General features: G+C 41.7%; 1 protein-coding gene across 7 annotated transcripts; it reads left to right on the forward strand.

Annotated features, from left to right (window-relative positions):
• The first annotated feature begins 579 nt into the window (after positions 1-579).
• On the forward strand, positions 580-24,965 carry ESCO2 (establishment of sister chromatid cohesion N-acetyltransferase 2). 7 transcript variants are annotated; one of them, XM_037893759.2, is made up of 12 exons: positions 1,021-1,150; positions 2,409-2,420; positions 3,977-4,042; positions 5,867-6,896; positions 12,595-12,685; positions 13,599-13,659; positions 17,443-17,575; positions 19,130-19,261; positions 19,579-19,668; positions 21,371-21,514; positions 21,951-22,132; positions 23,351-24,965. In XM_037893759.2, the coding sequence occupies exons 3-12, from the start codon at positions 3,990-3,992 to the stop codon at positions 23,481-23,483; spliced, it is 2,049 nt and encodes a 682-aa protein (XP_037749687.1). In that variant the 5' UTR covers positions 1,021-1,150; positions 2,409-2,420; positions 3,977-3,989; the 3' UTR covers positions 23,484-24,965. The 7 variants fall into 7 exon arrangements, with proteins under 7 accessions (XP_043397962.1, XP_037749689.1, XP_043397964.1 ...); XM_037893760.2 differs by having other exon boundaries at positions 1,034-1,068; XM_043542027.1 differs by lacking the exons at positions 1,021-1,150; positions 2,409-2,420 and adding an exon at positions 580-778.
• The last annotated feature ends 1,887 nt before the right edge of the window (positions 24,966-26,852 follow it).

The following is a 26,852-nucleotide window of genomic DNA, read 5'->3' on the forward strand; positions in this document are numbered from 1 at the left end:
CTCCCATTTTTTAAATTTCTGAGCAAGAGTGGGACCATTTAAATGCTCAAACACTAATAAGCACAGCAATCAAATGAACAAAAGCCTAATAATAGTTAAGGACATCTTTTAAAGGCAAAAAGAAAAGGAGGACTTGTGGCACCTTAGAGACCAACCAATTTATTTGAGCATAAGCTTTCGTGAGCTACAGCCCACTTGTGAGCTCACAAAAGCTTATGCTCAAATAAATTGGTTAGTCTCTAAGGTGCCACAAGTCCTCCTTTTCTTTTTGCGGATACAGACTAACAGAAACCTTTTAAAGGCAACAGTCTGCAAAGTTTTTGAAGAAAGAAATTTGTAAATGCTAACAGATTTTGGAGCTCCTGGGGCTGGATGGCTCAGGACACTGGAATTTCATCTCTAGACTGATAGTCTGAATTACAGCACTAAAGTCACAATCGATAGGAAGTCAGTAAGCATTCAGTAAGACTGAGGCCTGATCTGCAGTGGATTAAAGAGGTTGTCTGCCACAGAAGAATTAACATGTGGGAGGGATCATGTTATAACACGCCATGGCTTTCCATGGGACTGGACTGTGGTTACTAGGGCCGCACCAGTCCCAGCATGCAACACTCTATTCTGCTCACAGTGCCACTCCCAGCGTGCAATGCTCCGCTTCGCTCTGGCTGTGACGCAAGAGGACTACAGCTTCCGGCAAGCATTGCGACAGGACTTCATCGCAGAAGGCCGCCTTTTTTCCCCTGCAGTGCATGGTGGGAATTGCAGTCTCCGAGACTGAGCGAGGGGTGGGGGCCAATGTTGACAATGGAAGCTGAGCGCGCCGCGTGCGTTCCAGAGCTCTGATTGGCTGGCGGGCGGTAGTGGGGGTGGTGCTCCTCACGCCTCCGGGGCGTGCCTGCAAGCAAAGAGCTTGGCCAATGGACGTGAGGGACGGCGAATGACGACAGGTGCGGCCAATGGGAGCCGGGCTGGCCGGCGAGGGGCGCGTGGCAGAGGGGCGGGACTGGGGGGCGCGCGCGCCGGAGCCCGCGCGGATTCGAAGGAGAGGCGGTTGGCGGCAGCGCTGAGGTGATTTTTGCCTGGACCTCTCGGCTGGAGCTGCAGACCCCGGGCCTCTCTCGCATCAAGAGCGGCGGTCTCGGGGATTGAGGTCAGCGGCTCCCGCCTGAGGCCGGGGGCTGCGTGCGCCCTACGGGTCCCAGATAAATAGCGTCCCGGGGGGGATGGGGCCTTACCCGTGCGGCTCCTTAGGGCACGGGAAACGACCCACCCATACAGCCACACTCCACAGCAGCGTGGGGCAAGGCTCCCAATGCCCCGTGGGGGAGGGGCAGTCCCCACCGCAGGGCTCCTGGCCCCTGATGTCAGAGCTCGGCTTAGGCCCTGGAGCCCCGCCCAGTGGCCCCCCAGGACTGTGCAGGGGCGACCCTTCCTCTCTGAGCTGATGGGGGGGGGCGGCTGGCACCTGCTCCCCCGCCCCCCCCCCCCCCCACGCGGGGGCCTTGAGGAAACGCTGCAGGAGGAGCCAGCCAGAGACTCCCCTAGAAGCAGCCAGAACAGGGAGCCTCCGGGAGTGTTGTGTCATTTGGAGGGGCCTTTGCCCTCTGCTGATTGGCTGTCTGCTCCAGCCCCCTCCCCCCATCTCTTCCCCTCCGTTTAGTTCGACCCCTGCCTCCCTCATCCTCTTCTCTCCTGCTTTGATCCCATTCCCCCCCCCCCGCCCATTTTCTTTCTACTGATCCCCCTCTTTCTTACTAATTCTCCCCCCTTCAAACCCCCCCCCCCCCCAATCCTGACACTGAAGTGCTGTTTGCTGCCATCACACTGGTGATGCCTACACAGCCTGCAAGGTATGGGCACTTCATGCTCAGCTAGCCTGGCAAAAAATAGCAGTGTAGATGGGGAGAGGTGGCTTAGTAGAATAGTATGCGCTACACGCCTGATGCTCCAGGTTGTATAACCTACGTGGGATTTCTACATGTTTCTACATGTCTAAACAATGCCCCCCATCTATGCTGCTATTTTCAGCAGTGTAGTGTCCTACTGCCTCTCTTCATGCCCCCCCTCCCCCCAGAGCCTTTCCCTATGGTGTGTAGCTACCACGTGTCGTGCCAGTAGTCTACCCCTGCTATCAGTGTAGATGTAGCCGTTGTTCATTCTGCTGGTGTGTTCTAATCTCCCCCCCCCCCCCCCCATGTGTATGTCTGGTCTATTTAGACTGTAAATTCTTCAAGTCAGGGACTGTCTGCCACTGTGTTAATACAGTGCCTAGCACATTGGGGCTCCGTTCTTGGTTGATCCTTAGCTGCTACTGTGATTAATAATAACAACAAATCACTCATGCATACCTTTCCTCTCTCATGTTTTGCTATCCCCATTATGGACCTGACCTGGGTGACCATGTAAAGAAGGAAAAAAAGGTATTTTGTTCTGTTTGTGCCCAAAGAAAGTGGAAGGTTGTGGTCATATTTAGCTATTTTGCGCATAATTTTCTGGCCCTTATGTGTGTTCAGGAAGGAAAGTTTCAAAAAATGAAAAAAATAGACTTGCAAGCAGTGGTCTTGGCGGCTCTGTAGCATTGTAAAGCACTGATTGCTTGCAAAGTAACTCACAACTTCAGATCAAATAGTGGAGCAGGGAAGAGCAAGTGATAAATGCAGAATGCTGCCATCCCTCTCTGGGGTAAGAATCTCATCTGGTAGTTTTTCACTCTCTAGATGCCTGGCCAGCTTTCATAGGGAAATAGTAAGGCTTTTTTAGTTTAGAGAGAAGACAAACTGGGATATGCAAAATTAATGGTGTAGAAAAAGTAAATTGGACACTTTTATTTACCTTACCCATAAGGCAAGAGCAAATCGACATAAATTAAATTGAAAAGCAATAAATTTCAAACGGATAAAAGGAAATTCTTATTTACCCAATGCATAACTAACCTTTGGCCACAAGATATGTTTGAAGCCAATATCTTAACAGGATTCAAAAAAAGGATTGGATATTTATATGAATAGTGAGCATATCCAGAGTCCTATTAGTTAGGATAGCAATTTTTTTATTACATAGATTATAAACCCTCATGCGTCCAGGCAGAAGTGAACTGCTAACTGACATGGGTCAGGAGGAAACTCCTCTTATTGGCAGATTAGTCAACAATTATACCTTATTTAGGTTTCTTGTACCTTCCTCTGAAGCATCTGGTACAGCACTGAAGATAGGATGCTTGACTACAGGGACCACTGTCTGAGCTGGGATTTCAGTTCTTTTGTTCCATGAGGGTCAGCTAATGTAAAGAGACTTCTCCAGCTTCATTGTAACTCCATCTACATTATGGCTTAAACCAAATTTGGGAACTGCCGTTTAAACATTGCTGTAAAATGGTTTGGCCCTATTTATGTTGTCTCCCCAAATTCCTGTCTTTATTATAGCCATGTAATACCAAAATCAATGAACTATGTAAAAGACTTTTAGGCACGCTGGCATTATGCAATAAACATATATTGCGGTACACTAATGTATTTGTAGATGGCACATGAGAAATGGCCTTTAATACTTTAATTTAGCTTCAGTACTGATGGGGCCTTTTGTTTTCCTTGTCTCCTCAAAAGGGTTTCTTCATAAATCCTTTCTGCCTAAAGTTTCTCATGTGCGGTCCCCTGCCAAGAGAAGGCTTTTTTCGGGAAAGTTTGAGATTAATGGGCCATGATATTTCGGAGATGGAAGATCTTTGGAAATTAGGTTTAGGAATAGTCATTTTCCTTTAAATGTTCTTTCTTTAAAAATAAGAAAATGTTTGCTCTAGAAACCAATGGAAAGTGGCCCTTTTAGGTTGGTATGCGTGTGCTTGTTAACTTTTTTACTTAGTATTACAGATATTTTAAGGCTATTTTAAAGAGTGAATGTTATATCATTTATAATATGGTTATATTTCTGTGTAATATAACTTCATAAATTATATCTTGAAATGTCTTCTAACTTTCAGGCACTTTATTGAGATGGCAGCTGTTACTCCAAGAAAAAGAAATCGTAGTTCTACTAGCTCTGATAGGTGTGTTTATCTGTTCATAATCTTGTCTTTGCAATTTATTACACTGAAAACAAATTATTTAATGGTTCACTTCATGTACTGAGAACAGAAGAAATGTTTTAATTCCCTCAATGCTTTTACTATAAAATGGGGGGGAAAGTTATGAGATGCAATAACTTAAGTGGCCTTTTCATTCTTTAGTAATGCATAATACTTTATAAATGTATTGTACTGAGCAGCTTGACAGCTTTATTTAAGGTAGAAAGAAACCCTAAGCTGTAAAAGATTCTACATCTAATAGAATATATAGACTTAAAAATTATGACTATAATTTGAATATGAATATATAGACTTAAAAATTATGATAAAAAGATTAAACTGTCTGCTGTAAGTCTGGGTTAATGGGGCAACAACACACTGGTTTGTACTGGGATGGTTTTATCTTACTTGGAAATCACTTGTATCTAGTACTGTACATTTACATAACTTTTACAAACTGCAAAACTCACTCCCAGCCCTAATGAGGTCACAAGATGGTTCCATTATTTAATTTTGAAATGTAAATGTATAAGATACTTTAAAAGGAGAGAGATTAGTGAATTGGTAGTTCTACATTGGATCAAGTGACTTGGAAACTGTTTTACAGCTTTCCTAAAGGAATATAAATGGTGTAGTTTTTGTTTGGTTTTAAATTTCGACACTTAAGCTCCCAGTCCTGCACTGTGTTCTGCAGGGCTAGGCTTTTGTGCCTGCATGAAGCCAGACTGACTTCATGTTTAAAGAGACATTAGCTACTGGAATTTTAGTGACATTAAAAAAACAAGTTTAAAAGTAGTTTCAGGTAGTAAACTTGCTCTGACATATTCATGTTTTTCTCATTGCTGTGTGAAAGACTTGCAAAAACAGGGAAAATTGTACACAGTATGATCTGCCAAATGCATAAAGGATACAAAAATAAAAGAAAATGTAACTTTTCCTCTGTTCTTTTAGTTGTAGTAATCATAGGTGTTACTCAAAACAAGTTGAAGAAAAAACATTTTTGGAAGTGTGATTTAGGTTGAGTGTTGCTCTAAAATGAGCCAAGTGGGGAAGATTTACAATATTTTTTTCTCTGCTTAAGGGAATATAAGATGTCAAATATTATTCTTGGAGCTCTAGTGGCAGAATTGATGCTGCTTATGATTAATAAAGAAGTAAAATGGCAGTTGTGCTCTAAGGGCTTGTCTGCACTACAGATGCTACAGCAGCATAGCTGCGCCACTAGCAATGCTGGCATAGCCCTGTACCATAGAGGTAGCTGACCGAAGGGGTTTTTCCTTACGTCTAGCAATACCCCCTTCCCAAATGACGGTAGCTACATTGACAGAAGCATCCTTCAGTCAACACAGCGGCATCTACACTGCTGGTTAGGTCAGCATATCTGTGTCGCTCAGGGATGTGATTTATTTTACTCACACTCCTGACCGAGGTGGCTGTCAGCCTAACTTTTAAGTGTAGGCCAAGCCTTTAATACAGGCAGGCAAAGAGATCTATTTGTCACTACTGTTAGGGGAAAAATCGTAGACCCTGTGCTGCCCTCTGTCCATATTTTCAGGTCCCAGTGACGTTTATAGAAACTGTAGATGGAAGGTAGTATACAGCTCTTTATTAAGGTGCTTGAATACTACAGTGAGTGTGGTTTAAAAAAACAGAACACCCTGGATAGGTTCTGTGATTATTTACCAATAGAGGAAACTGTTTTAAGAAAAACTTTAGTGTGACTTAAACAGAGCCTTGACTATGCCTGAAGGATTCTCCAATCTGTAGAAGAGGGAAAATATTTGTTTTATTTTTTTATTTTTGTAGCATGTTCTTAGCACTTGGGACTCCAGCAAAAAAATTGATGATGGACATCACCGTGGATCTGTCTCCAGTCAAGACATCTACAAGTCGGACCTTTGCTTCTCGAACAAAATGGCCACCTAGATTCAGTGATGAGGATAAAGAAAACCAGGCTTCCTCTCTGAAATCCTCCATGTCAAGGAAGCTTGATAATTCCCCACTTCAGATAGCCAGCATCCCAATGACAGCATGTAGGGAGTTCCTGAGTAAAGTATCTCCAAAATCTGGTTCCCCATACAAGCCCATTGTGCCTGCGGCATCCTTCTACAGCAAAGAAAAGCAGTACCTTACCCCACTGGAGAGGAAACTGGTAAATGAAAGCCGCCCTCTTAGTTGGAGGGACAACGATGGAGACCTCCCCACTGCTAATAGGACGGAGAAAGTACAGGGAAATATGAACCTCATCAGGAATGCAAGCTCAAAAACATCCAAACGTCAGACTGATTCTAGGCACACCAAGATTTTACCAAGAAACTCTAAGAAAGCCAAGATAGATATAGCCCCTGTCAAACCTGTTGTGGAAAAGGAGAACATTATTCGCCCAATTGAAAAGAAAATGGAGGGTCCTTTCCGAGTCCTAAGCATGAAAATGAAACCCCTGCTGAAGCTCCAGATGGGAGCAGCATTCTTTTCCACTGGGAAGAAATCCCATTCTGGTCCTAAAAAGCTGCCTTCAGGCCTTAAATCCTCCCAGCTTCTCTCTAGTTCTGCAGCAGAGGGTGACCAGCTGAGACTATCAGGAGATACAGAGTTTCACTCAGATGATAAAAACGAAGTTGCCAAGGCCAGTGAGGTATCAAAATGTGCAAGTATGCCCCAGAAGAAAGGGAATGAAGATAGAGAGGAGGATAGGGAGAAATTGGCCAATAACATAAGTCAAAAGAAGGTCATTCACAAATTGAAGGTCTCAGTGCAGAAAGTTGAATTGATCCCATTCAGCCGCTCTGATTCCTCAAAGCCTTTGACTCCAGAGGAGACTGATACAAGGAACCTGGTAAGTAGCATGGAGAGTGTCACTTAAGATTTGTGTGTATATTAAAAGTGTGTACTTGCTTTGTTCAGCAAGGATGAAGTTGCATTGCTAGTTCTAATCATTCTGAGGCACAGGGAAAGTGTATGGTACTTTAAGTAAGGCATGTTTGAGAGTTGTATCAAAGAAAGATATTCCTTAAAGATTTTCTTCTGATTCATGTGACCTCAGGCAGTAACTAGAAAGCTCTTTGTCAGTGCGGGTTTGAATTCCTGAGCATGTGGATGCAGGATGCTGTGGAGTAGGGCAGCACTGAAACTAATAACTTAAATCCATACTTCGAGTGACATATGTAAATGTACACAGAAGTCTTGAGAATTGAACTCTCATCTCTTCACTGCTGCTTTGTTCCATCTACTGGTCACTATTGCTGTTTAGGTTTAGGTTAGCTGAGAGGAAAGCTTACCCAAAAGGAGTTTTTGTAAAATTGGATTCATACCCTTTTTTGCTTTCTTTAATGCAGCATAAAAGTCAATTAAAAAATCTGCTTTTTTAAAAACCTTATAAATATCAGGAATATGAAGTGTGGAACTTCCTTGTTTGGCTGGAGGACTCGTTGAGGCTCAGATTTATAGTCCGAGCATTCTCCTTGTCTGTATCATACTTTAACAGAAGGGCCAGTGTTGAATCTTCAACAAAGCCAACCTTTCTCCCAAGTGTACTTGGTGCAAGAGTTGCATAGTTATTAGTAAAAATGCAGGCTTAAACTGTTAGATTAAAAATCTCTTACCCTTTTAATTGTTCAGCTTTGTCACTTAAGTCTTGTGTTGTCATTTAACTTGACCATTGGTTACCATAGAGCCTTCAGGGTAGACAAGACCTGAAATTGTAATGCCTTTAAAAATAAAAGGAGGGGGGGGGAATATGATTTGGTAGTTGGGGAACTTTCAGGTTGGCTACATAAATCTTAACAATAAGGGCACAAACACAATATATTTGTTCTTTGTACTCTACCTTTAATGCACTCTGTCTACACTTATATCCCCTTTATGTCCTAATTAGGCTGGTAATTAAGTCTACCAGTAAGTATTGCATTTCCAAAATATTGACTTCACTTTTAAAAAAGCACTCTGTTGAGAGGCATAATATAAAATGGAAGGGACATCGAATAATCACAACTGTTTGTTTTTACTTTACCAAGAGGTGTGCGAAGCCATGGGTTCTCTGCAGTTCCAAGGAATTGATAAGTAGCATACCCTATCTGATCCTAAAAGATCAGGCTCAAGTCTCCAGAGGAAGCCAGAATTCCCAAGGTCCCTGCCAAGGTACTCTCTTTGAGATGTTTCCTTGTTAGCCTCAGTGTCAAAGTGAAACAAACAATTGAGCAAAGAAACAAATCTGTTTCCAGATTTGTTTTGAGACTTCTTCTGGGTCCTGAGGATTCTGTTTGTACCCTTGCTGGTAGCCAGTGAGGCCTGAGTGGTGACTTGGGAATGCTACAAATGAACTCCAATCTTGAATGCAAAGATTGCCCTAGCGTAATTCCTTTCCTTGTAGAGTCTGTGTGCTGGTTCTACAGATTCCCCAGCCCAGGGGGTGAGATTAAACCCAATCTTATTATGCTTAAGTGAAGCAGTAACAATAGATTTACTGAGCTGGTCTCTATCCAAAATATTTTAACCTTGTAGCTTCTGAGGATGGTGGCTCTTCAGTATAAGATAAAGGGGCGGGGGGGATTTTGCACCATTGTTCCCCACAAATTTCTTCTCTGCAGAAAATACATTCTGCTGGAGAGGTGCTGCAGTTGCACCTCTGGCCCACCAGAGGCTGTTGTGGCACCAGAACAGAGAGCAGGTGGTCTCACTGGCAGTAGTAGCCGGCTGCGTTCCTCACAGCAGCCTACTCATGGAGCCTGGTTAGGAGGAACAGGATATGGAGAGGGAGAGATGGAGCGGAGCACACGGGGCTGCTGCGGGGGGTCACATATACTGGGGTTCAGAAGGGCTAGTGGGAGGGACAGACTGGGGCAGGGGCTGAATGGGAATAGGGGTGTGGGGGGGATGGAGGAAGGGACTGAGGGGGCTGCTGGGACATATGGGGATGGGGGAAGTGGGGTGCAGGGCCACATGGGGATGGGGCAGATGTGCCTGACTGAATGGGAGCTAGGGGTCAGCCAGTGTCTGCATAGGGAAGGCTCCCCAACTCCCTAACAATCACTCCCCTGCCCCCCGCCCCCCCCGCAAAAAAACAAAAACAAACCTGTTCTGTGCTTCTCCCACCCATACCCAACAACCCTCCAGGTTCACTCCCAGGCTCCTTCCCAGCAATTACTTCCCTCTCCCTCAGCTCCTCCATTACCCCTAACTTCCCCAAGCTGTTGCAACACTTTTGAGGGATCCGGGAAATACAGTTTTGGATTGTAGTTTAAATGAATTATCACTCAAAGTTCTGTATTAATATGCCTAGTAAGGAATCTAGTTGTCAAAAACATTTTTTGAATTTTTTTTGCTGTCTGTATTGTTACAAACATACTTGCTGACAGATATTTTGAAAAAAATTACCAAAATAATTTGAAGTTGTATGATTATATTGTGTTTATTTTGACAAATATGTAGAATTTTTCAGAATTTTAAAATATTGCATGCAGAATTTTTAATTTTTGGCACAGAATTCCCCCAGGAATAACTTATTAGGCACTGGCACTCTGTTCAGTGCTATACAAGAAAGGAGATGTTCTGAGAGGATCTAAGTCCAAACAGATGGAAAAGTGAATGCACGATGAGATTTGGCAGAAACTTTTAGCTTAGAGCATCTTTCTTTTGGTAAAAGATGGCTTGATGTATGTAGACTTGGAGACAGGGTGGGAATTCGGACATAGGAGGTAGTATCAGAGAAGATGTGAAGCTGAGAGTGGGAAGGATAGAAAGTACAGTACAATTCAGAACCAAGTTGAAGAAGGGTGGTGTAGGCTTGGGTTCAAAGAGATGTGGTGACATGTTTATCAAGTGGAGTGCCCCAAGGGTCAGTCCTGGGGCCAGTTTTGTTCAATATCTTCATTAATGATCTGGAGGATGGCGTGGATTGCACCCTCAGCAAGTCTGCAGATGACACTAAACTGGGAGGAGTGGTAGATATGCTGGAGGGTAGGGATAGGATACAAAGGGACCTAGACAAATTGGAGGATTGGGCCAAAAGAAATCTGATGAGGTTCAACAAGGACAAGTGCAGAGTCCTGCACTTAGGACGGAAGAATCCCATGCACTTTTACAGACTAGGGACCGAGTGGCTAGGAAGCAGTTCTGCAGAAAAGGACCTAGGGGTTACAGTGGACGAGAAACTGGATATGAGTCAACAATGTGCCCTTGTTGCCAAGAAGGCTAATGGCATTTTGGGCTGTATATGTAGGAGCATTGCCAGCAGATCGAGGGACCTGATAATTCCCGTCTATTTGGCATTGGTGAGGCCTCATCTGGAGTACTGTGTCCAGTTTTGGGCCCCACACTATAAGAAGGATGTGAAAAAATTGGAAAGAGTCCAGCGGAAGACAACAAAAATGATTAGGGGGCTGGAGCACATGACTTATGAGGAGAGACTGAGGGAACTGGGATTGTTTAATCTGCAGAAGAGAAGAATGAGGGGGGATTTCATAGCTGCTTTCAACTACCTGAAAGGGGGTTCCAAGAGGATGGCTCTAGACTGTTCTCAGTGGTAACAGATGACAGAATGAGGAGTAATGGTCTCAAGTTGCAGTGTGGGAGGTCTAGGTTGGATATTAGGAAAAGCTTTTTCACTAGGAGGGTGGTGAAACACTGGAATGCGTTACCTAGGGAGGTGGTGGAATCTCCTTCCTTAGAAGTTTTTAAGGCCCAGCTTGACAAAGCCCTGGCTGGGATGATTTAGTTGGGGATTAGGCCCTGCTTTGAGCAGGGGGTTGGACTTGATGACTTCCTGAGGTCCCTTCCAACCCTGATATTCTATGATTCTATGTTCTGTGGCGGGCAAAGAAAAGGATTTTAGGTGCTGTCTGCAGAATAGACTGGTGGAGTAAGGTGGGTATTAGGGAGACCAGCGAGGAGGTGGTTGCATAATAAAGAAGGGTGAAATTCAAAATGACCAAATGTTTTGACCCAAACTTTCAAAAGTGCCTAGTGATTTTGGATGTATCAGTGTTATGGTGTACAACCTGAGACAATTTATAGGGGCCTAATTTTTAGATAGGTCTGAGCACTTCCAGCCAGGCTTCTTTAGGATGTCTCAGACAATGAGGCACCTAAAATCACTAGGCCTTTGAAAAGTGGGGCCTCTAGTTCTAGGGACAGAGTAAGCGTACGACTCTTAAAAACATACCTTGTATGACAATCAAATGCATGTTCAGCACTCAAATGGTTTAAATTTAAAAATGGCTCTCAAAAATCAACACTGATGAATTAGCTCCCGCTAAGTCTTACTTTTGTGGGTTGCTAGAGAATTGTTTCGTTTTGGAGATAGGTTCTGGTTTCTAACTCAGTGTATAGATGCCACAGGTAAGATTGACAATGGAAGAGTGGAGCAATAAAATACCTAATGCAAACCAGGTTTGGGGCCTATTTCATTTTACTTAATCTCACATTTTACTTCTATTTTCTGGCACCTAAAAGGTGTTTGGAGGAGAGGATAAGTGGTATTGGAATGCTTTTTCATAGCTGTACTGGTCCTTGAAGGGAAACAATAGACAAGGTGAGTATTAGCTTTTATTGGACTAATGTGTTTTATGCTCCTGTGTTGGTTTAATAAAGAGCTATTTATTGCCTTCTGTGTTCATTTGTACTGTATTAATGTATCCATCACATTCCTTACTTGATTGCCAGCGTGTTTTTACAATACAACATTAATAAAATACAAATGTTGGGTAGGTCAACAATCTTGCATATAAAATAAAAAATATAACTTCAAAGCAGCTGGGCCTGCTGTGGTTGCAGGCTCTTAGGATAATAAACTGCATTTTCAGAAGCCTTGGGTGTATGGAAATGAATTTGTATCACTGGATGTGCTATCACAAAATTATAGGCCAACTTTGTGCCTTGATCTAGTCTCAAACAGCTCCTGTTTGACTTGATGGTTTTAATTGGTGGCTGTCCATGGGATTATGGTTTTCGTAACGGGGAGGGGAGGATTAATATGTTCTAGTTGTCATAGAAACTAGAAGTTGGGCAGAAGTTTAAGGTAAAAATCAATCTAACATGGTCATTCGTTGAATCTTTGCAGGAAGTTCCCAAAGGCTTTGCAGTTTCAGAATTACAGACACCTGTGTAGGACCAGGATACCAAAAATATTGAAATGAAGAAATAATCCTACAGAACTGCAGCTAGAAGCAGTAGAAAGCCACGTGAGGGACATTGACAACTTGCCGCAAACCTGGCCATAAATAACTTGCGCCCCCAAAAAAGCAGCTCCTTCAATACTGAGGTGCAGCCCATGAGACTGCAGATTTCAGCATACAGTATTATCCAGTAATGTTCAGCTCAAGGTGGAGCATTACATGGTGGAACCTCTAGCCTCTGCAAACCACGTCTCTGTATTGAAGAGGATAAAGGCTGTTAGTTGCATTTCAGAATATCCTTGGCCACATTTGGCCTATGCCCTGGGCACTTGAGCTACGTGAGATTGTGTAACTAGCAAACTGGAAACTAAGTCAAGCTGACAGTTTTTCTTTGGTCTTTGAGAATGTTTATCTGTATTACAGAACTTGGATGAAGCTGGATCTTCCATAAACCGTGAGTTCGACGATCAAGAGAATATTCCTTTCAGTCAGTCTCCAACAGAGAATAATAAAGGTAAATAATGCTGCAGCTGTATTGGTCTAGGCACCTGTCATGTTTATGTCCCAAATTCACTAAGTAAGGAATCATGTAGTTCAACTTCATAGAGAGTATTTTTCTTAAAGGGATTGATTATAAAATTACTGTTGAGGCCTCTCTTCTGGCTTGCCTCTGTATTGCTATCTGTTTTCTGTGTCTGATGTGGAATCTGATGGGAGGGAAAAATGCTGCTCTTTGGCTATTGGCAAATATAGTCAAAATGCTATGGAAATTAAAGGCAGTCCAACAGCTGAATTATGAAGAAGGTCTTCCACCCTTGTGGGACAATATTTACCTTTTTTTACTTTGTTTTCCTCATCAATTTTGCTAAAAAGGGACTGAAATTTCTTCTGTTGCAGTGAAGTCTAGTGCTGAATTTGTGACATCACACTTTCTCTAAGATTGTGAAACCATGAATACAGAGTATGCTTTAGCTATGAGATCACAAGTTGGGAAAGTCTGGGTTATGAGAAATGGTGTTAGACATAATTTTATTAATAGCAGAAGACTATTAAGCTATTGATGCAACAATTTGCTCTAATAAGAATTTTCACATGTTCCCTGGTGAAGGTTCTACTGGAGATTTGGTTTGCCCTGACCCTTGGCTTGCAACAGTTTTTTTTCAAAGCATAAAGCACAGGATATTCTGTCAATAGTTAATTGGATCAAAAATAGCAAGTTCCATATAAAAATATTGAGTGGGTTTTATTTGTTGCAGTACCAAAAATTTTCTAATGCTAATGTAAACTCTTGAGTATTGGGAGTTCAGAGTTTTTCATGCTTGTGTATCATTTGAAACTACTGGTTCACCTAGGCCCCTTTTCTAGATACCCACATGTTTTGTATCGTCATTGTGTCTAATACTAACAAATTGTGTGACTCTTTCCAGTGTCCCCTTCAGCAGATGTTGTCTATCCCATATTCAGTACACCCTCAGTCAACAAAGCAAGGTATGTCTGTTTTACTCGAACACTCTCCAAGAATGAGACAGAAGTTTGAGCAATACCTCCAAAAATCAGATTTTAAAAAATAAGAGATCATAAATTCCAAAAATAACAAACAATTTCTCTTTACCAGTGAGATGTGGTGAGGGCTGAGAAATAGCCATCATTAAGATATGAAAGTGTTGGATTTTATTTTTGAGAGGGAAGACGAAACACTATTCTTTCTTTGGGCTAAGCTGCAGACTTGGAATTTAGAGATGTGGGTTCAGTTCCTGGCTCTACCACACTTTACTTGTGTGATGTTGGGCAAATTACTTAATCTCTGTCTGCCTTATTTTCCCCATCTGTAAAGCGAGGATAATATTACTTTCCCCATCTTTTGTCTGACTTGTCATTTTAGTTTATAAATTCTTCTGAGCAGGAATTGTCTGCTATGTGAATCTGTCTAGCCTAGCACAGTGGAGCCTTGATCTCAGTTGGGTCCTGTATATACTGCTGGAATATAAATAATAAAAATTGTCTAGTGAAATGGAGGAAGACAATATCAGGCCTTAGCAGAGGGACTTGATAACCTAGTAATATTTTCCATCTCTGACTATTACTATCTTATATTAAGTTTCAAACTAGTGAAATAGTTCCTGTTTCTGAAGTAAAGTCATGTTTACTGAGATTATTTGAACTACAGTTCCCAGAATGCTTGTGTAACTTGCCCATGTGAATGTTCTAAAATACTACTAGGAGTCCTTGTGGCACCTTGGAGACTAACAAATTTATTTGGGCATAAGCTTTTGTGGGCTAGAACCCACTTCATCAGATGCATGGAGTGGAAAATACAGGATCAGGTATAAATACATGAAAAGATGGGAGTTGCCTTACCAAGTGTGAGGAGAACACTTCAGTCTCTCTGGTCAGTCAATAACAGACCTAAAAGTGGCAATTCTTCAACAAAAAAAACTTCAAAAACAGACTCCAATGTGAAACTGCAGAACAGGAATTAATTTGCAAACTGGACGCCAACACATTAGGCCTGAATAAAAACTGGGAGTGGTTGGGTCATTATAAAACCTAAACCTAATTTCCCCCATACTAATTTCCCCCTACTGTTACTCACACCTTCTTGTCAACTGTTTGAAATGGGCCACTCTCATTACGACTACAAAAGTTAGTTTTCCTCCCTTGGTATCCTACTGTTAATTGAATTGTCTCGTTAGACTGACCTCTCACTTGGTAAGGCAATTCCCATCTTTTTATGTGCTATGTATTTATGCCTGCTCCTGTGTTTTCCACTCCATGCATCTGATGAAGTGGGTTCTAGCCCATGAAAGCTTATGCCCAAGTAAATTTGTTAGTCTCTAAGGTGCCACAAGGATTCCTCGTTGTTTTTGCTGATACAGACTAACAAGGCTACCATTCTAAAATACTGTCACTTCTTAAACTTCATGTCAGTTTGGTAGCCTACCTTTCTGCTGCTCTTCTTTAGTAGTGTGGCTTTCTATATATTGTAGTGATTAATGCTAGCAATATGACTGTTCCAGAAATGTGAGGGTATCTGGTACACTGGGAAGTACTATATGGAAGACCCCGTGAACTTTCAACCATCTGAGAAGTTCATATATCTAATATAATTGCACTGGGTTCAAGTGTTGTCTCTTGTTAAATCTTTAACTGCGTAAGGAATATGATGTGGTTATACCAGATATGGTACAGTCAACGTTTCTCAACTGATAAGCCTTTCCATAATACCCAATACCACTGGTGTTCAGACCATCTTTTTTGTGTAAAAAGGGGATTGCAAGATAGAGAAGATAAAAGTTGCCACGCAGATGTGAAAAGAATTGAAGCTTCTGTTTTCTGTTCGTGCTCTTCCCTTTGTTCTAACCCAACCTTTATCTAATTGAGCGTGTGTTTCAAAGGTCTGTTGGGCACTGGCCTTTAGCATTGCCCTTCATTATATTGCATAACTTTATAAGATTGATCTGTGTGATTATCTGTAACAATATGAACACCTTTTGCTGTTAAATAGATTAGTACAGCCCTGCAAATAATCTTCCTTGTAGAATATGCTCATGCTAATGTGTCCATGACTCTGATGACTTATTTGTTTGACAAATCCATTGCCATATTATGTTTCCAGTGGAAATGTTCTGTTTTCCCATGCAGAACAAAAACCACTAATCCCTCTGTCTTATTTAATCATCTTTCTTTGGAGCAGATTGCTAGTAATCAAAACATTCTCATAGAATTTGTTGTGAACATAAAATCACTTAAAAATTGTTTTAGTTCTGAAAGAGCCAAAAAAAAACCCCCAAAAAACCCAAATAACTTGTCAAACTTATAATTCTCTGCCACTTAAGAGTGTGTGAGAGAGAGATCTGATTACATATTTACATTGCTCCCTTGTGGGGGCTTTTCAAATACCTTCCATATTGATGCAAATGGAATTCTGGAATATGCCGAAATCCTGGTGTTTGTGATTAACTAAAATATGGCCTTGGATTTGCTATTACCTCCTACACTGTCTCTTGGGAATAGATGAGTAGAAACTTTTTCTACTAGAACTATACTTTAGCTTTCTGCCTTGGGAACTCTCCTGAGCATCCAAACCTAGAAAACTGTTCAGTGCTTATCTCTGTTAATCCCATGTTAAGGCTGTTGTACAACAGTTAGCAAATTTAAAGTGGTAGTTCCTAAAGTAACCCTGCCAGCTTGTGTGTAGCTGAAGCACTAAAGGTAATTCTATAAAGCACCACTTATTTATTAACAATTTTAATATGTGCTTTTCCAAAGAGCAAGTCTCTCACATAAATGTTTTTAAAAATTCATATAAAGACTCCATCTGGATCAATAGTCTCATGAACAATCCTTTCCAGATCTTCTCTGAATCTACCCAAGCCCTCTGTTAGCCTTACTATTTATTTTGAAAGTTTGCAAAACTTTGTCTCCATTGGACCAGAATGGAGAATTGAGTCCCAGAATTGAGGGACTTTCCCTGAAAATGCCTCCAATTCTTTTATCTAAATCTGGTACCTATTATTTCAGAATCTCAGATAATCTCCACTGCTGGAGCAGAACTCGGGGAGAGGTGGTCTCAGGTACTATAGGGCATGTGAAGGATGTGCTTGAGAGACCAAGTTACAGTTACTGTTGGGGCATTCAAAGATATCGTCCCAACTTTTTGTATGATTAATGCCCCAGCCTTAAACATTTTCATAGTTCATGTTCCTTTTCTTAAAGGGGGATGAGAGAGGGAGTGATGCTCCCGTGTTTGTGTGTATGGAGTAGCAAGGGCTTCCACCCATTGTCTCGTTCCCTCTGAGCACAGGAACACTTAGATCAGTGGTCATCAACCTTGTTAGAGCCACCATCCACAGTGAATGTAAGGAGTAGGAATCCTGGCAGCTTAGCTCCGTTGACTCATATCTGCAGTATGGAGTGTCCTTGAGATCAGATTTAACACTTCTAGAGGAAGAATACAAGAGCCTACATCTGAACAGTTCTAGAGCTACAGGTTTGGGGTTAGAGTCTAGATGCAGTGTTGTTCCTCAAAGCCTTGACTTTGTTTTTTGGTGCAGCCCTTAGAACCCTGGTTGTTTGCATCTCAATACTGCCATCAGTCCAGCTTCCTACTATCAGTTTTAGTATGGGGTCTCTTGAAACAGGAAGAACTAACCTGCACACATCTCGTGAGTTCCTTTGCTGGTCTGTTCTGGGGAGCTAGTCACGTCAGTGTTCAATCTGACTGAGAGTGTGAAATGACTAATTCAGATGCAACTCTGAAACTACTTTCAGACCACAGCCTTTCCCAGATGATCTGGCTTCTCCCCTGGGATTCAGCCCACCGACAAAAATGGTTCATACCTTCCAGAAAACCAGCAAGAAAACAAAAGACCTAAGCAAAGACTTTAAAGACCAGATGATCATTGTGAGTATCCCTCTATGGGCTGTTACTCATTCTTAGGGGAGCTTGCGCTACCATGTGATAGTAGTGAAATGAGCTTTCAGGCTAACCAATACTAGATTCCCTTACATATAAATCTCAAACACTGTATATGTACAGCTCTAATGAATTGTATAAATCTGTCTCCAAAGCTTCAAATGTAAAGATTGTGCCACTATTTGTGAAACTCTTTTCTAAGGTTTACTTGGGGTTAAAGCTTTACTATATCTGTGAATAAATAGGAAACGTAGAATTTGCTATTAAAAATGCCTGTATGGATACCATAGGAGTGAATTTGCTTGACACAGAAATCCTTTGTTTCCCACTGCTGCGTGATTTGTTGCCTGAGCAGAGCCAGCATAATGCTGCAGCCACATTAATGGACAACTAGGGTCATGAAGGACAGTACCACAGTAGGGATGTTGTCTAAAACATTCTGTACCTGGGAGTTTATCTGTGACTGAAATGCAACCCCATTTAACCAATGGAGGGTTTCATATAACAGATATGAGGGATGAAATCCTCACCTAGTGCTGTCCTGTGTATATAGTTCATTCCCTTTGAAGTCCTGGCCTTACAATGGTATGCGACTGAATGGCATCATTAAGCCCCATGTGTCACTTGCAATAAGCTAAGTCACCTGAATGCACATAGGCCTGGCTTGACATGAGTAATTGGACATAGGTGAGGCCTCATTTCTTGGGAGACAGGATTAGGGTGGTAAATGGATCAGCAGGCTGGGAACAGAATGTCTGTACTAGTTAAGATAAGGGTGAACAACAGGGAACCATTTACAGTGGGCAAGATAACAATGGATAAGATCTTTACATTTCTGACTTATGAGGTAAAAAATAAGTCGTACATGGGCAGTGCGTGGACAGATCGTGCTGTACAGGGATTGGTTCCTACAGAGTAACCAAGGCAATCCCAAAATGTGATGCAATGTACCATGTAAAGGAAGAAGCCAATTCCCTGTGTTTGAGTCTCATCAATTCAGTGTACCTTTGCTATATGTCATATAGAGGAACTTGAGTGATGAGCCTGGAATTGAACTGAGGTCTTGGGGAACTCCAACAATGGATTCCCATTGTGCCTTACATTTAGAGCTGCATTTTTTATTACAGTTTGTTCTTTATTAATTTTATCTACTTTTAAAAAATTCTTGGAATTTAATTCCTTGTTTCCGCATTGCCTTCCCAAAAAACCACAACAAATACAGAATGACTTAGTGAATTCTTGATATAAAAACAGGAGGCACTGTGGTCTGGAGGAATGACCATGGAATTGGCTAAATAATCCCAGGCCTGCCACTTGCTCACCTGCTCAGTCTGTGGCCTTATGCCATTCCCTCAGTCTCTGTGCTTTAGTGTTTCTATCCATACAATGGCACTTATCTCATGAAGGGCATACTGTAGAGATTATGTTCATTATATGCCTTGAATATGTGAAGTGCTACGTACAGTTCTGAATAATCTATAAATAAACAAAAGCTTATCCTCTGTCATCTCTGACACTTCTGACTTTCCTTTGTAATGACAGGATGCTGGACAGAAGCATTTTGGTGCCATCATATGCAAATCATGTGGCATGATCTATACAGCTGCCAGCCCAGAGGATGAAGCCCAACACATCCAGCATCACCAGAGGTTCCTTGAGGGAATTAAATATGTGGTAAGGCAATGGCTGATGCTTTTGCCAAAGAACCCTTGAAGTAGCACTTATTGTTGGGTATAGAGTTAAAGCTATACTAGGCAAAGATTTTGTATCCAAATAACATGATCAAATTAAATTACTTATCTGTTATTCCAGCAATTGCCTTTTATTGACATATGTGAGCTAACGGGTTAATGTACGGATTTGATTTCCTGCCTGCAAACTGTGAGGGTTCACATTACAACTATGGAGTCTGTTGTATTAAAGAAGCCTTAGCTGAATCCTTTTGTTTTTTTTCTTCCTGGCAAATAACTTTCTTTTTTTCTCTGTGGTAGGGTTGGAAGAAAGAGCGTGTGGTAGCAGAGTTCTGGGATGGGAAAATGGTTTTGGTCCTTCCAGATGATCCAAAATATGCCATCAAAAAGGTGCAATATTTCTTTCTAGCTTTGTCTGTTCAGTGCCTAGCATGATAGGGCCGGGGTCTATAGGTGCTACTACAATATTAATTCTAAATAATCACTTGTGTCCCACTTGTCAGGAGAAATCCTATTTAGTGATCAACCTCTCACTCAGTGATCACTCTGCAAGGAATTAACATGGCTGGTTTCTACAATACTTAGAGGAGGGATGAACTTGTGGCCAATTCATAGATCCAGGAAGCGGGAGATATGGGTTCTAGTCTCATCTTTGCCGCAGAATTCCTCTGTGACCTTGGGCAAGTCACTCACCTCACTGCAGATAGGGCTGATACCTACTTTTGTTTAAACACTTTTCTTCTTTACAAATCTTGGAGCTAAGTAATCTTATGGCAGCCATGTTAGTCTTCCAGTTTCTCTTATTCACAATCATGAGCAGTTAATTCACGGGAGTAGTCTCACTGGAGTTAATGGGACTACTTGTGTGAGTGACTGCTCATCAGTGTAAGTAGTTCACAATCTGGCCCTAAGATACTTGAGGTAAGAACAGACTTTTGGGTTACTGTCATTTCTGGAACATTGCTCTTGCTACCCTCTTGTAAAAACACTTGCTAAGAGCTTGTCCTCCATGCTCCAGATTGTTTGTAAAATCCAGCCTGAAACACACAACTTTCACACTAAGTGGAAAATCTTTAGCTAAATTGATTATTAAAAGAAATGTTCATACAGTTGTGTATGTTGTTTTTCTAGATTCTGTTGAAGTAAAACTACCTGAGGTGCTGGAAGTACCCAGTGGGTTTCTTTTGGTGCTGTTGAAAAGTAACACTGTTTAGAAGCCCAGTGGCTCTGAGAGAGGGTGTTTATGTGCATGGATAGTATGGTGATTAGCAGTATAAACCCAGGAGAGAGATTTGCGGAGTGAGCAGGAATACATTAGACCAGAGTATCCTAAAATAGAGAGGGAAGTCCTCAGTCCTGGAGTCTGCCTAGTATAAGGCACTAGTGCTGCTTAGAGTTGCTGGCTTTCTGTGTGGCTTAGTTATTACTGTGCTTTGTTAAAAAGCAATGAAAACCTGTCTCAGCTGATTTGGAATCAGTCCACATAGCAGCTAGTGAGAAGCAGCTGCTGCTATGTTAACAAAACTCCTGTGATTCAAGTCACAGGCTAAGTTTTGGCTGGGCCCTTCCCCTCACATCTTGTCAGTCATGGAGTGGGGAATACCAATCTGCTGCCTTTACCATGTGAGCCATGTGTCAGTGTGCAATGACTCCCTCACCCATGACTTTAGGCTGAGCTCCCATCTTCCACAAAGACAACGGTCTGCATGTTGCATAGATATTAAAGGATGAGGAGAGTCTCTTAGAGACTATCTTTCTGCCTGTGGAAGAATGTCCACAATAGCATAAAGGCTTGTCTACTCAAATGTATCAAGCAATGAACCTTCTACCATTCCGTAGGAGACTATTCCAGTTGCATAAATCTCACAGTAGTGCACACCTACCAAACTATGTATTTGGCACAAGCTGCTAGTGCTTTTAATGAGTTGCTAGATGCTCTGCAGTTGGACAGTGAACTTCCATTGTGGTGATCACTGAGTTCCATTCAGGTGCACAAGCCCCCTGTTTGAAATCGATTACTTCTCTGAACTCAAACTATGTCTATCCTAGACTCTTACGTGCATCTCTGAACCTCTTGTCCTAACATCTATAGGCAGAAGATGTGCGAGAACTTGTAGATAATGAACTGGGATTTAAACAAATTGTGTTAAGCTGCCCATCCAAGATTAAAACCTACTTTTTTGTGTCCAATGAAAGGAAGATAGTTGGTTGTTTAATTGCTGAACAAATCAAGCAGGTATGTGTTCTAAATAGTATCTTAATTGTATAAGATGAAAGAAAATTTGCATTCAGACTCTTGGGGTTGTTAGCATTGATCTAAGCCTATATGTCACAGGTACTCCTGGCCTTGTCTCCTGGCCTTGTAAAGGGGGCAGGGAAATGGGGTTGGCTGGATGGTTTTAGAGCTCTACACTCTCACCATCATGAAAATGCAAGTGACAAGAATTAACCAAGTTGTTAGTGATGGGTGCAAAAATCTTCCATTCAGTGTACCTTCAACTGAATTCAGATGTTGGGTAAAGGTGGTTTATGTAACCATTTACCTTTCTTTAGAGGACCAGCGTAATAAATAGTTGATTGTCTTTGGTGTTACAGCAGCAAACTCACCTGCATGAGTTTCCGTATTTCCCTCAGGATAGAGACTCATTTGACTTAGTGTTTGTCCTTGATAGGCATTCCGAGTGCTGTCTGAGCCTAATGTTCCGCAGTCCCCTAATCAGGATGTCCTGCAGCACCATCGTGCCTGGCGTTGTTCCATAAAGCCGGAAGCTGCCATTTGTGGGATCAGTAGAATCTGGGTATTCAGCCTGATGCGGAGAAGAGGCATTGCACGTCGTATGGTGGATGTAGTCAGGTAAGGAAAAGGGATGCCTCTCCCAAAATGAAACTGCTAAGTAAGCCATTAATATGGGTGCACACATGCTGGGAAGAAGACTTCAGCTTGGTTTATTTTCAGGGGGAAGAAAGTGCTCACAGCAAAAACATTAAGTAAATGTTTTTAGGAAAGGTGTAAGCTAATGTCATTCAGCAAGTCTGAGAGGTTCATATCACTGTGCAAAGAACTGATTGAACAGATTGAAATATGCACTTAGTCCGACATCAGTCTGTGCCCTGGTGGTATTGTGGTGGGTGGAATAGAAATGCATAGAACCATGTAAGTATTGTGGCTTGGATTTTTGACAGTGCTGTCCTTTGGCCAGACTTTGCTTCCACTGAAGTCACCATGAGAGCAGAGTTTAGCCAAGGCTGAGCACTTTTCAAAACATCACCCTGTATGCTCAGGGTTGGGATTATTTCACGTTGAACCAAATAGAATATAGGCTCTGAACCATTTAATAGGTATGGGCTTTGTTTGCTTGTTAACCCTAAGTTAACAGTTGATGTTGGCCCAGTACTCTGAGAATTTGTAAGACTTCAAAATGAATAAATACTTAGTCTGCCATTGCAGTCTGTATTTCACATGTCTATTGTAATTCAGCTTCTTAAAACACCAGTTTATTCCTGGTAAGTAGCTTCTGTGGTTGGAAACCTTCACATTTCTAGGGAGTATGAAATGAATGGATTTTCTCTTTCATTGAGAACTGTTACCATCTTAGTTGGTTAGCTGTTGCTGATTGTTTTAAAATGCATCCTTCTGGTCACTGACCTGCAGATGCCTCCAAGCAGCTGTTCTCCAGTATACATTTAATGTGCGAATGCACAGAGCAAGTTTAACAGATTACTATGGTGAACTTCACTTATCAAATCCTGGCTGTGATATTGGTAATCTGAAACCACCAAACTTCTGAATAAAATTGCTCTAGTACTGTACCTGCTATATTCTCCTGTTTCAAATATGGTAATCACTCCGGTGCTGCTGCTTTTTATGTCAAATTACATGGAGTAAATTCTCTACCCAAAAATGGCTTCCCCCAGTTTGGAAAAAAGTGTGTATAATGAAAATGCTGTCAAAGTATAGAAGAGGTCAGGGAACAAAACACAGGCATTTATATTACAGTAATAAGAGCCATATAAATACTGAGGCAGAACCAAACTCTTGTACTGCACTGATAACTGTCCTTATCTGTTTCAGAAACACATTCATGTATGGTTGTTACCTAAGCACTGATGAAATCGCCTTCTCTGACCCAACACCAGATGGCAAGCTGTTTGCAACCAAATACTGCCAAACCCCGAACTTCCTTGTTTACAATTTTATTAGTTAAGACCAATTCCAAACAATCACAGTTAAACTGAACTGGAGCTGTTTAGTTTGCTAAATGTAAAGCAATTTTCATGTTTAATTGTCTTATTCAGCCATGTTCCATTTTAGATTCCTACTGAGTGCTAACTCTTGCTGCTTGATCAAGTTAAAAGGCATGGAGTTAAAAGAATGTCACTTTCTGTACATAATTGTGTTCTGTATTTTAATGTTTGTACTTTATGAAACTAAACCCAAGTTTGATTCTAAATGTTCTGAAAGCTAAAGTTTTTATTGCAATAACTTGTAAATTTCAAAAATAATTATATTAATATAAAGATTTCTCTGAGTTAGATTTGGCTTGCATAAATGTCTGGCTACTTCATACCACAGGATATGAGGGAGACTCCAGCTAATCTTGAAACTTTATACGTATGCTACTTGCTTTGGTACAGCTGGAGACCAGTGTTCTGCTCTCTGTGCTGCTGAGGGAGATACCAGTGGTCCAGGGATGTTGCAGATATAGATTATACCTGGTGCTGGAAGTTGCATGCTGGGAGTCAAGTGACTGGGTGAGGACTCTAGACCTATATGGTATCTTTCCAGAGTGGGAGTTGCAGTGAACAGAAGATAAAGCAAAACATACCTGCTGGTTGCTGTTACTGACACAGCTCTAAAACTTACCTGAGACAGGAGCGGATGTAAAGCACGTGTAGCTGTGGCCTGGTCCCCTTATGCCCAAAAGTCAATGGGACTATTAATGTGAATAAAGGGTGTATTTTTCAGTAACTTAGTCTAGATATGCTCAGATAGAATCTCCACCTGCTGCTCAGGGATTAAAGTTAAGATTGATCCTAAATCTTGCTGTAGACAGACTCAGTAGTATTCTTGCACTGGTGGTGGTGGTGATATGGATAGTTTGTTCAATAAAAGTCCTCTGAAATTTAATTGGGTGCCTCATTTCTGAAGGTTACAAGTACGAGCAGTTGGATGAACACTTGCATCTTGGGTTCAGAAGAAGTTTTTTTTTAAATGAATTCCTTTATCCTATTTTAAGGCTCCAGTGGCCCCTTTGAATTCACAATCCCATGTAAATTTTCCTAGTCACTCAATTAGTCATTCTCTGGCTTGCAGGGTTGGTCTCCACCTTTCCACTGACAAATCAAGCAGCAGCAGTGTTAACTTCTTGCAACAGTTTTCTGCATTAGAGGACTCATGTAAAGGAGCCAGAGGGAAACTCTCTTTTATGGGCTCCATTTAATCCCTAGTTTCACTGCCATGCTATTCTCCAGGAAACAGGTGTGGTCTGGTCTTTACCTCCCCTAGTATCACATCTCCCCTTAACTATAAATATATTTGAGTGCAGTCCGACTACTCTTCCTGGCCCCTGCCAATTGAAATTGGCATGTATTTATTTCCCTCCAGATATAATCTTTCACTAGTTTTGAGGCATGGCTTGTTCTCTAAACTGATAATGCTATTACCAATATCTGTATTTTACTAAGGATGGTATGTCAACCACTTCTCTCTGCTCCTGAGTCAGGTTTCTAAATGCAGTGGATTACTACTTTAGTTTCCTAGGATGTTAGCTAGGTGGACTGATTTGCTTAAATGTCTTCAACTATTTTAACCTTTGTAAGCATACTGGGTTTTTTTGCCCTGGCACAACCTGCTCATCAACTCTGATAAAACTCACCTGACTCATGGCCTTACCAGAGTACAAACATCTTTCTCCTTATGCTCTGGCTTTAATTTCTGTTTTGCTATCTTTGTTTTCCTTGTGTCCACTTCTTTCATTTTTGTTATGGCTACTAGCATATAATTAGCCTGGACTGAAGTAACAGGCCTACACTTGAAATGCTTGTCATTCTAGGTTCTTCACAGCCTGTTCTATACAGTTCTGTTAGAATGTACATTTGTATTTTGAAGTTGTATAACCAGAGAGTCCTCACCTTGTTACAAAGCTGTAGTCAAAAATCTACACAATTTGTTTCTAGCTCTTCTGACTAAAGATCCTTGAAAACAGTAACCACTGATGGGTCTGCAACTGTAGACAGCCAATGAAGTATGAACTAACCTTCATTTAGTTGATTCTGAAACTTTTTTCTTTGAGGCCCCCCCAACATGCTATAAAAACTCAAAGGCCCACCTGTGCCACAACTGTTTTTCTTCCAATAAAACCTAAGGCTGGCATTAGGGAGTAGCAAGCAGGGCACTTGCCCTTAGCCCCAGGCTATGTGGCTCAGATTATGGCTTTCTTTCCTGGGCCCCAGTGAGCTTAATGCTAGCCCTGCTTCTGAGACCCCCTAAAACCTGCTCACAGCCCCCACCCCATTAAGAACTATTGGTAGATAGAGCACTTTATGGTAAATGATGTCTTACTGCTCATGGTGGTTTAAGTATGATTGCCTCTTAGTTAAAGATTGGGGGGGGGGGGGCGCGCTGCTCATGTTTTCCAGCTATCATAGATTCATAGATTCATAGATATTTAGGTCAGAAGGGACCATTATGATCATCTAGTCTGACCTCCTGCACAACGCAGGCCACAGAATTTCACCCACCACTCCCACAAAAAAACCTCACACCTATATCTGTGCTATTGAAGTCCTCAAATTGTAGTTTAAAGACCTCAAGGAGCAGAGAATCCTCCAGCAAGTGATCCGTGCCCCATGCTACAGAGGAAGGCGAAAAACCTCCAGGGCCTTCCAATCTGCCCAGGAGGAAAATTCCTTCCCGACCCCAAATATGGCGATCAGCTAAACCCTGAGCATATGGGCAAGATTCATCAGCCAGATACTACAGAAAATTCTTTCCCGGGTAACTTGGATCTTACCCCATCTAAAACCCATCACAGGCCATTGGGCCTATTTACCATGAATATTTAATTACCAAAGCCATGTTATCCCATCATACCATCTCCTCCATAAACTTATCGAGTTTAATCTTAAAGCAAGATAGATCTTTTGCCCCCACTACTTCCCTCGGAAGGCTATTCCAAAACTTCACTCCTCTGATGGTTAGAAACCTTCGTCTAATTTCTAATCTAAATTTCCTAGTGGCCAGTTTATATCCATTTGTTCTTGTGTCCACATTGGTACTGAGTTTAAATAATTCCTCTCCCTCTCTGGTATTTATCCCTCTGATATATTTATAGAGAGCAATCATATCTCCCCTCAACCTTCTTTTAGTTAGGCTAAACAAGCCAAGCTCCCTGAGTCTCCTTTCATAAGACAAGTTTTCCATTCCTCGGATCATCCTAGTAGCCCTTCTCTGTACCTGTTCCAGTTTGAATTCATCCTTCTTAAACATGGGAGACCAGTATCCCTCCTATCTATCAGTAGCCTCCAAATGAGGCTTCTATGTCTCTTGCAGCCCATCAGTCCTATCTTGTCTG

This window comes from Chelonia mydas, chromosome 3, assembly GCF_015237465.2.
Source record: "Chelonia mydas isolate rCheMyd1 chromosome 3, rCheMyd1.pri.v2, whole genome shotgun sequence".
Classification (NCBI taxonomy): domain Eukaryota; kingdom Metazoa; phylum Chordata; order Testudines; family Cheloniidae; genus Chelonia; species Chelonia mydas.

Bases quoted from the DNA above. Each gene is read 5' to 3' on its own strand.
- ESCO2 (XM_043542027.1), top strand. From the start codon at position 750: ATGGTGGGAATTGCAGTCTCCGAGACTGA. The intron at 4,043-5,866 runs GTGTGTTTATCT...TTATTTTTGTAG, and splicing joins AGTTCTACTAGCTCTGATAG to CATGTTCTTAGCACTTGGGA. The intron at 17,576-19,129 runs GTGAGTATCCCT...TTGTAATGACAG, and splicing joins TTAAAGACCAGATGATCATT to GATGCTGGACAGAAGCATTT.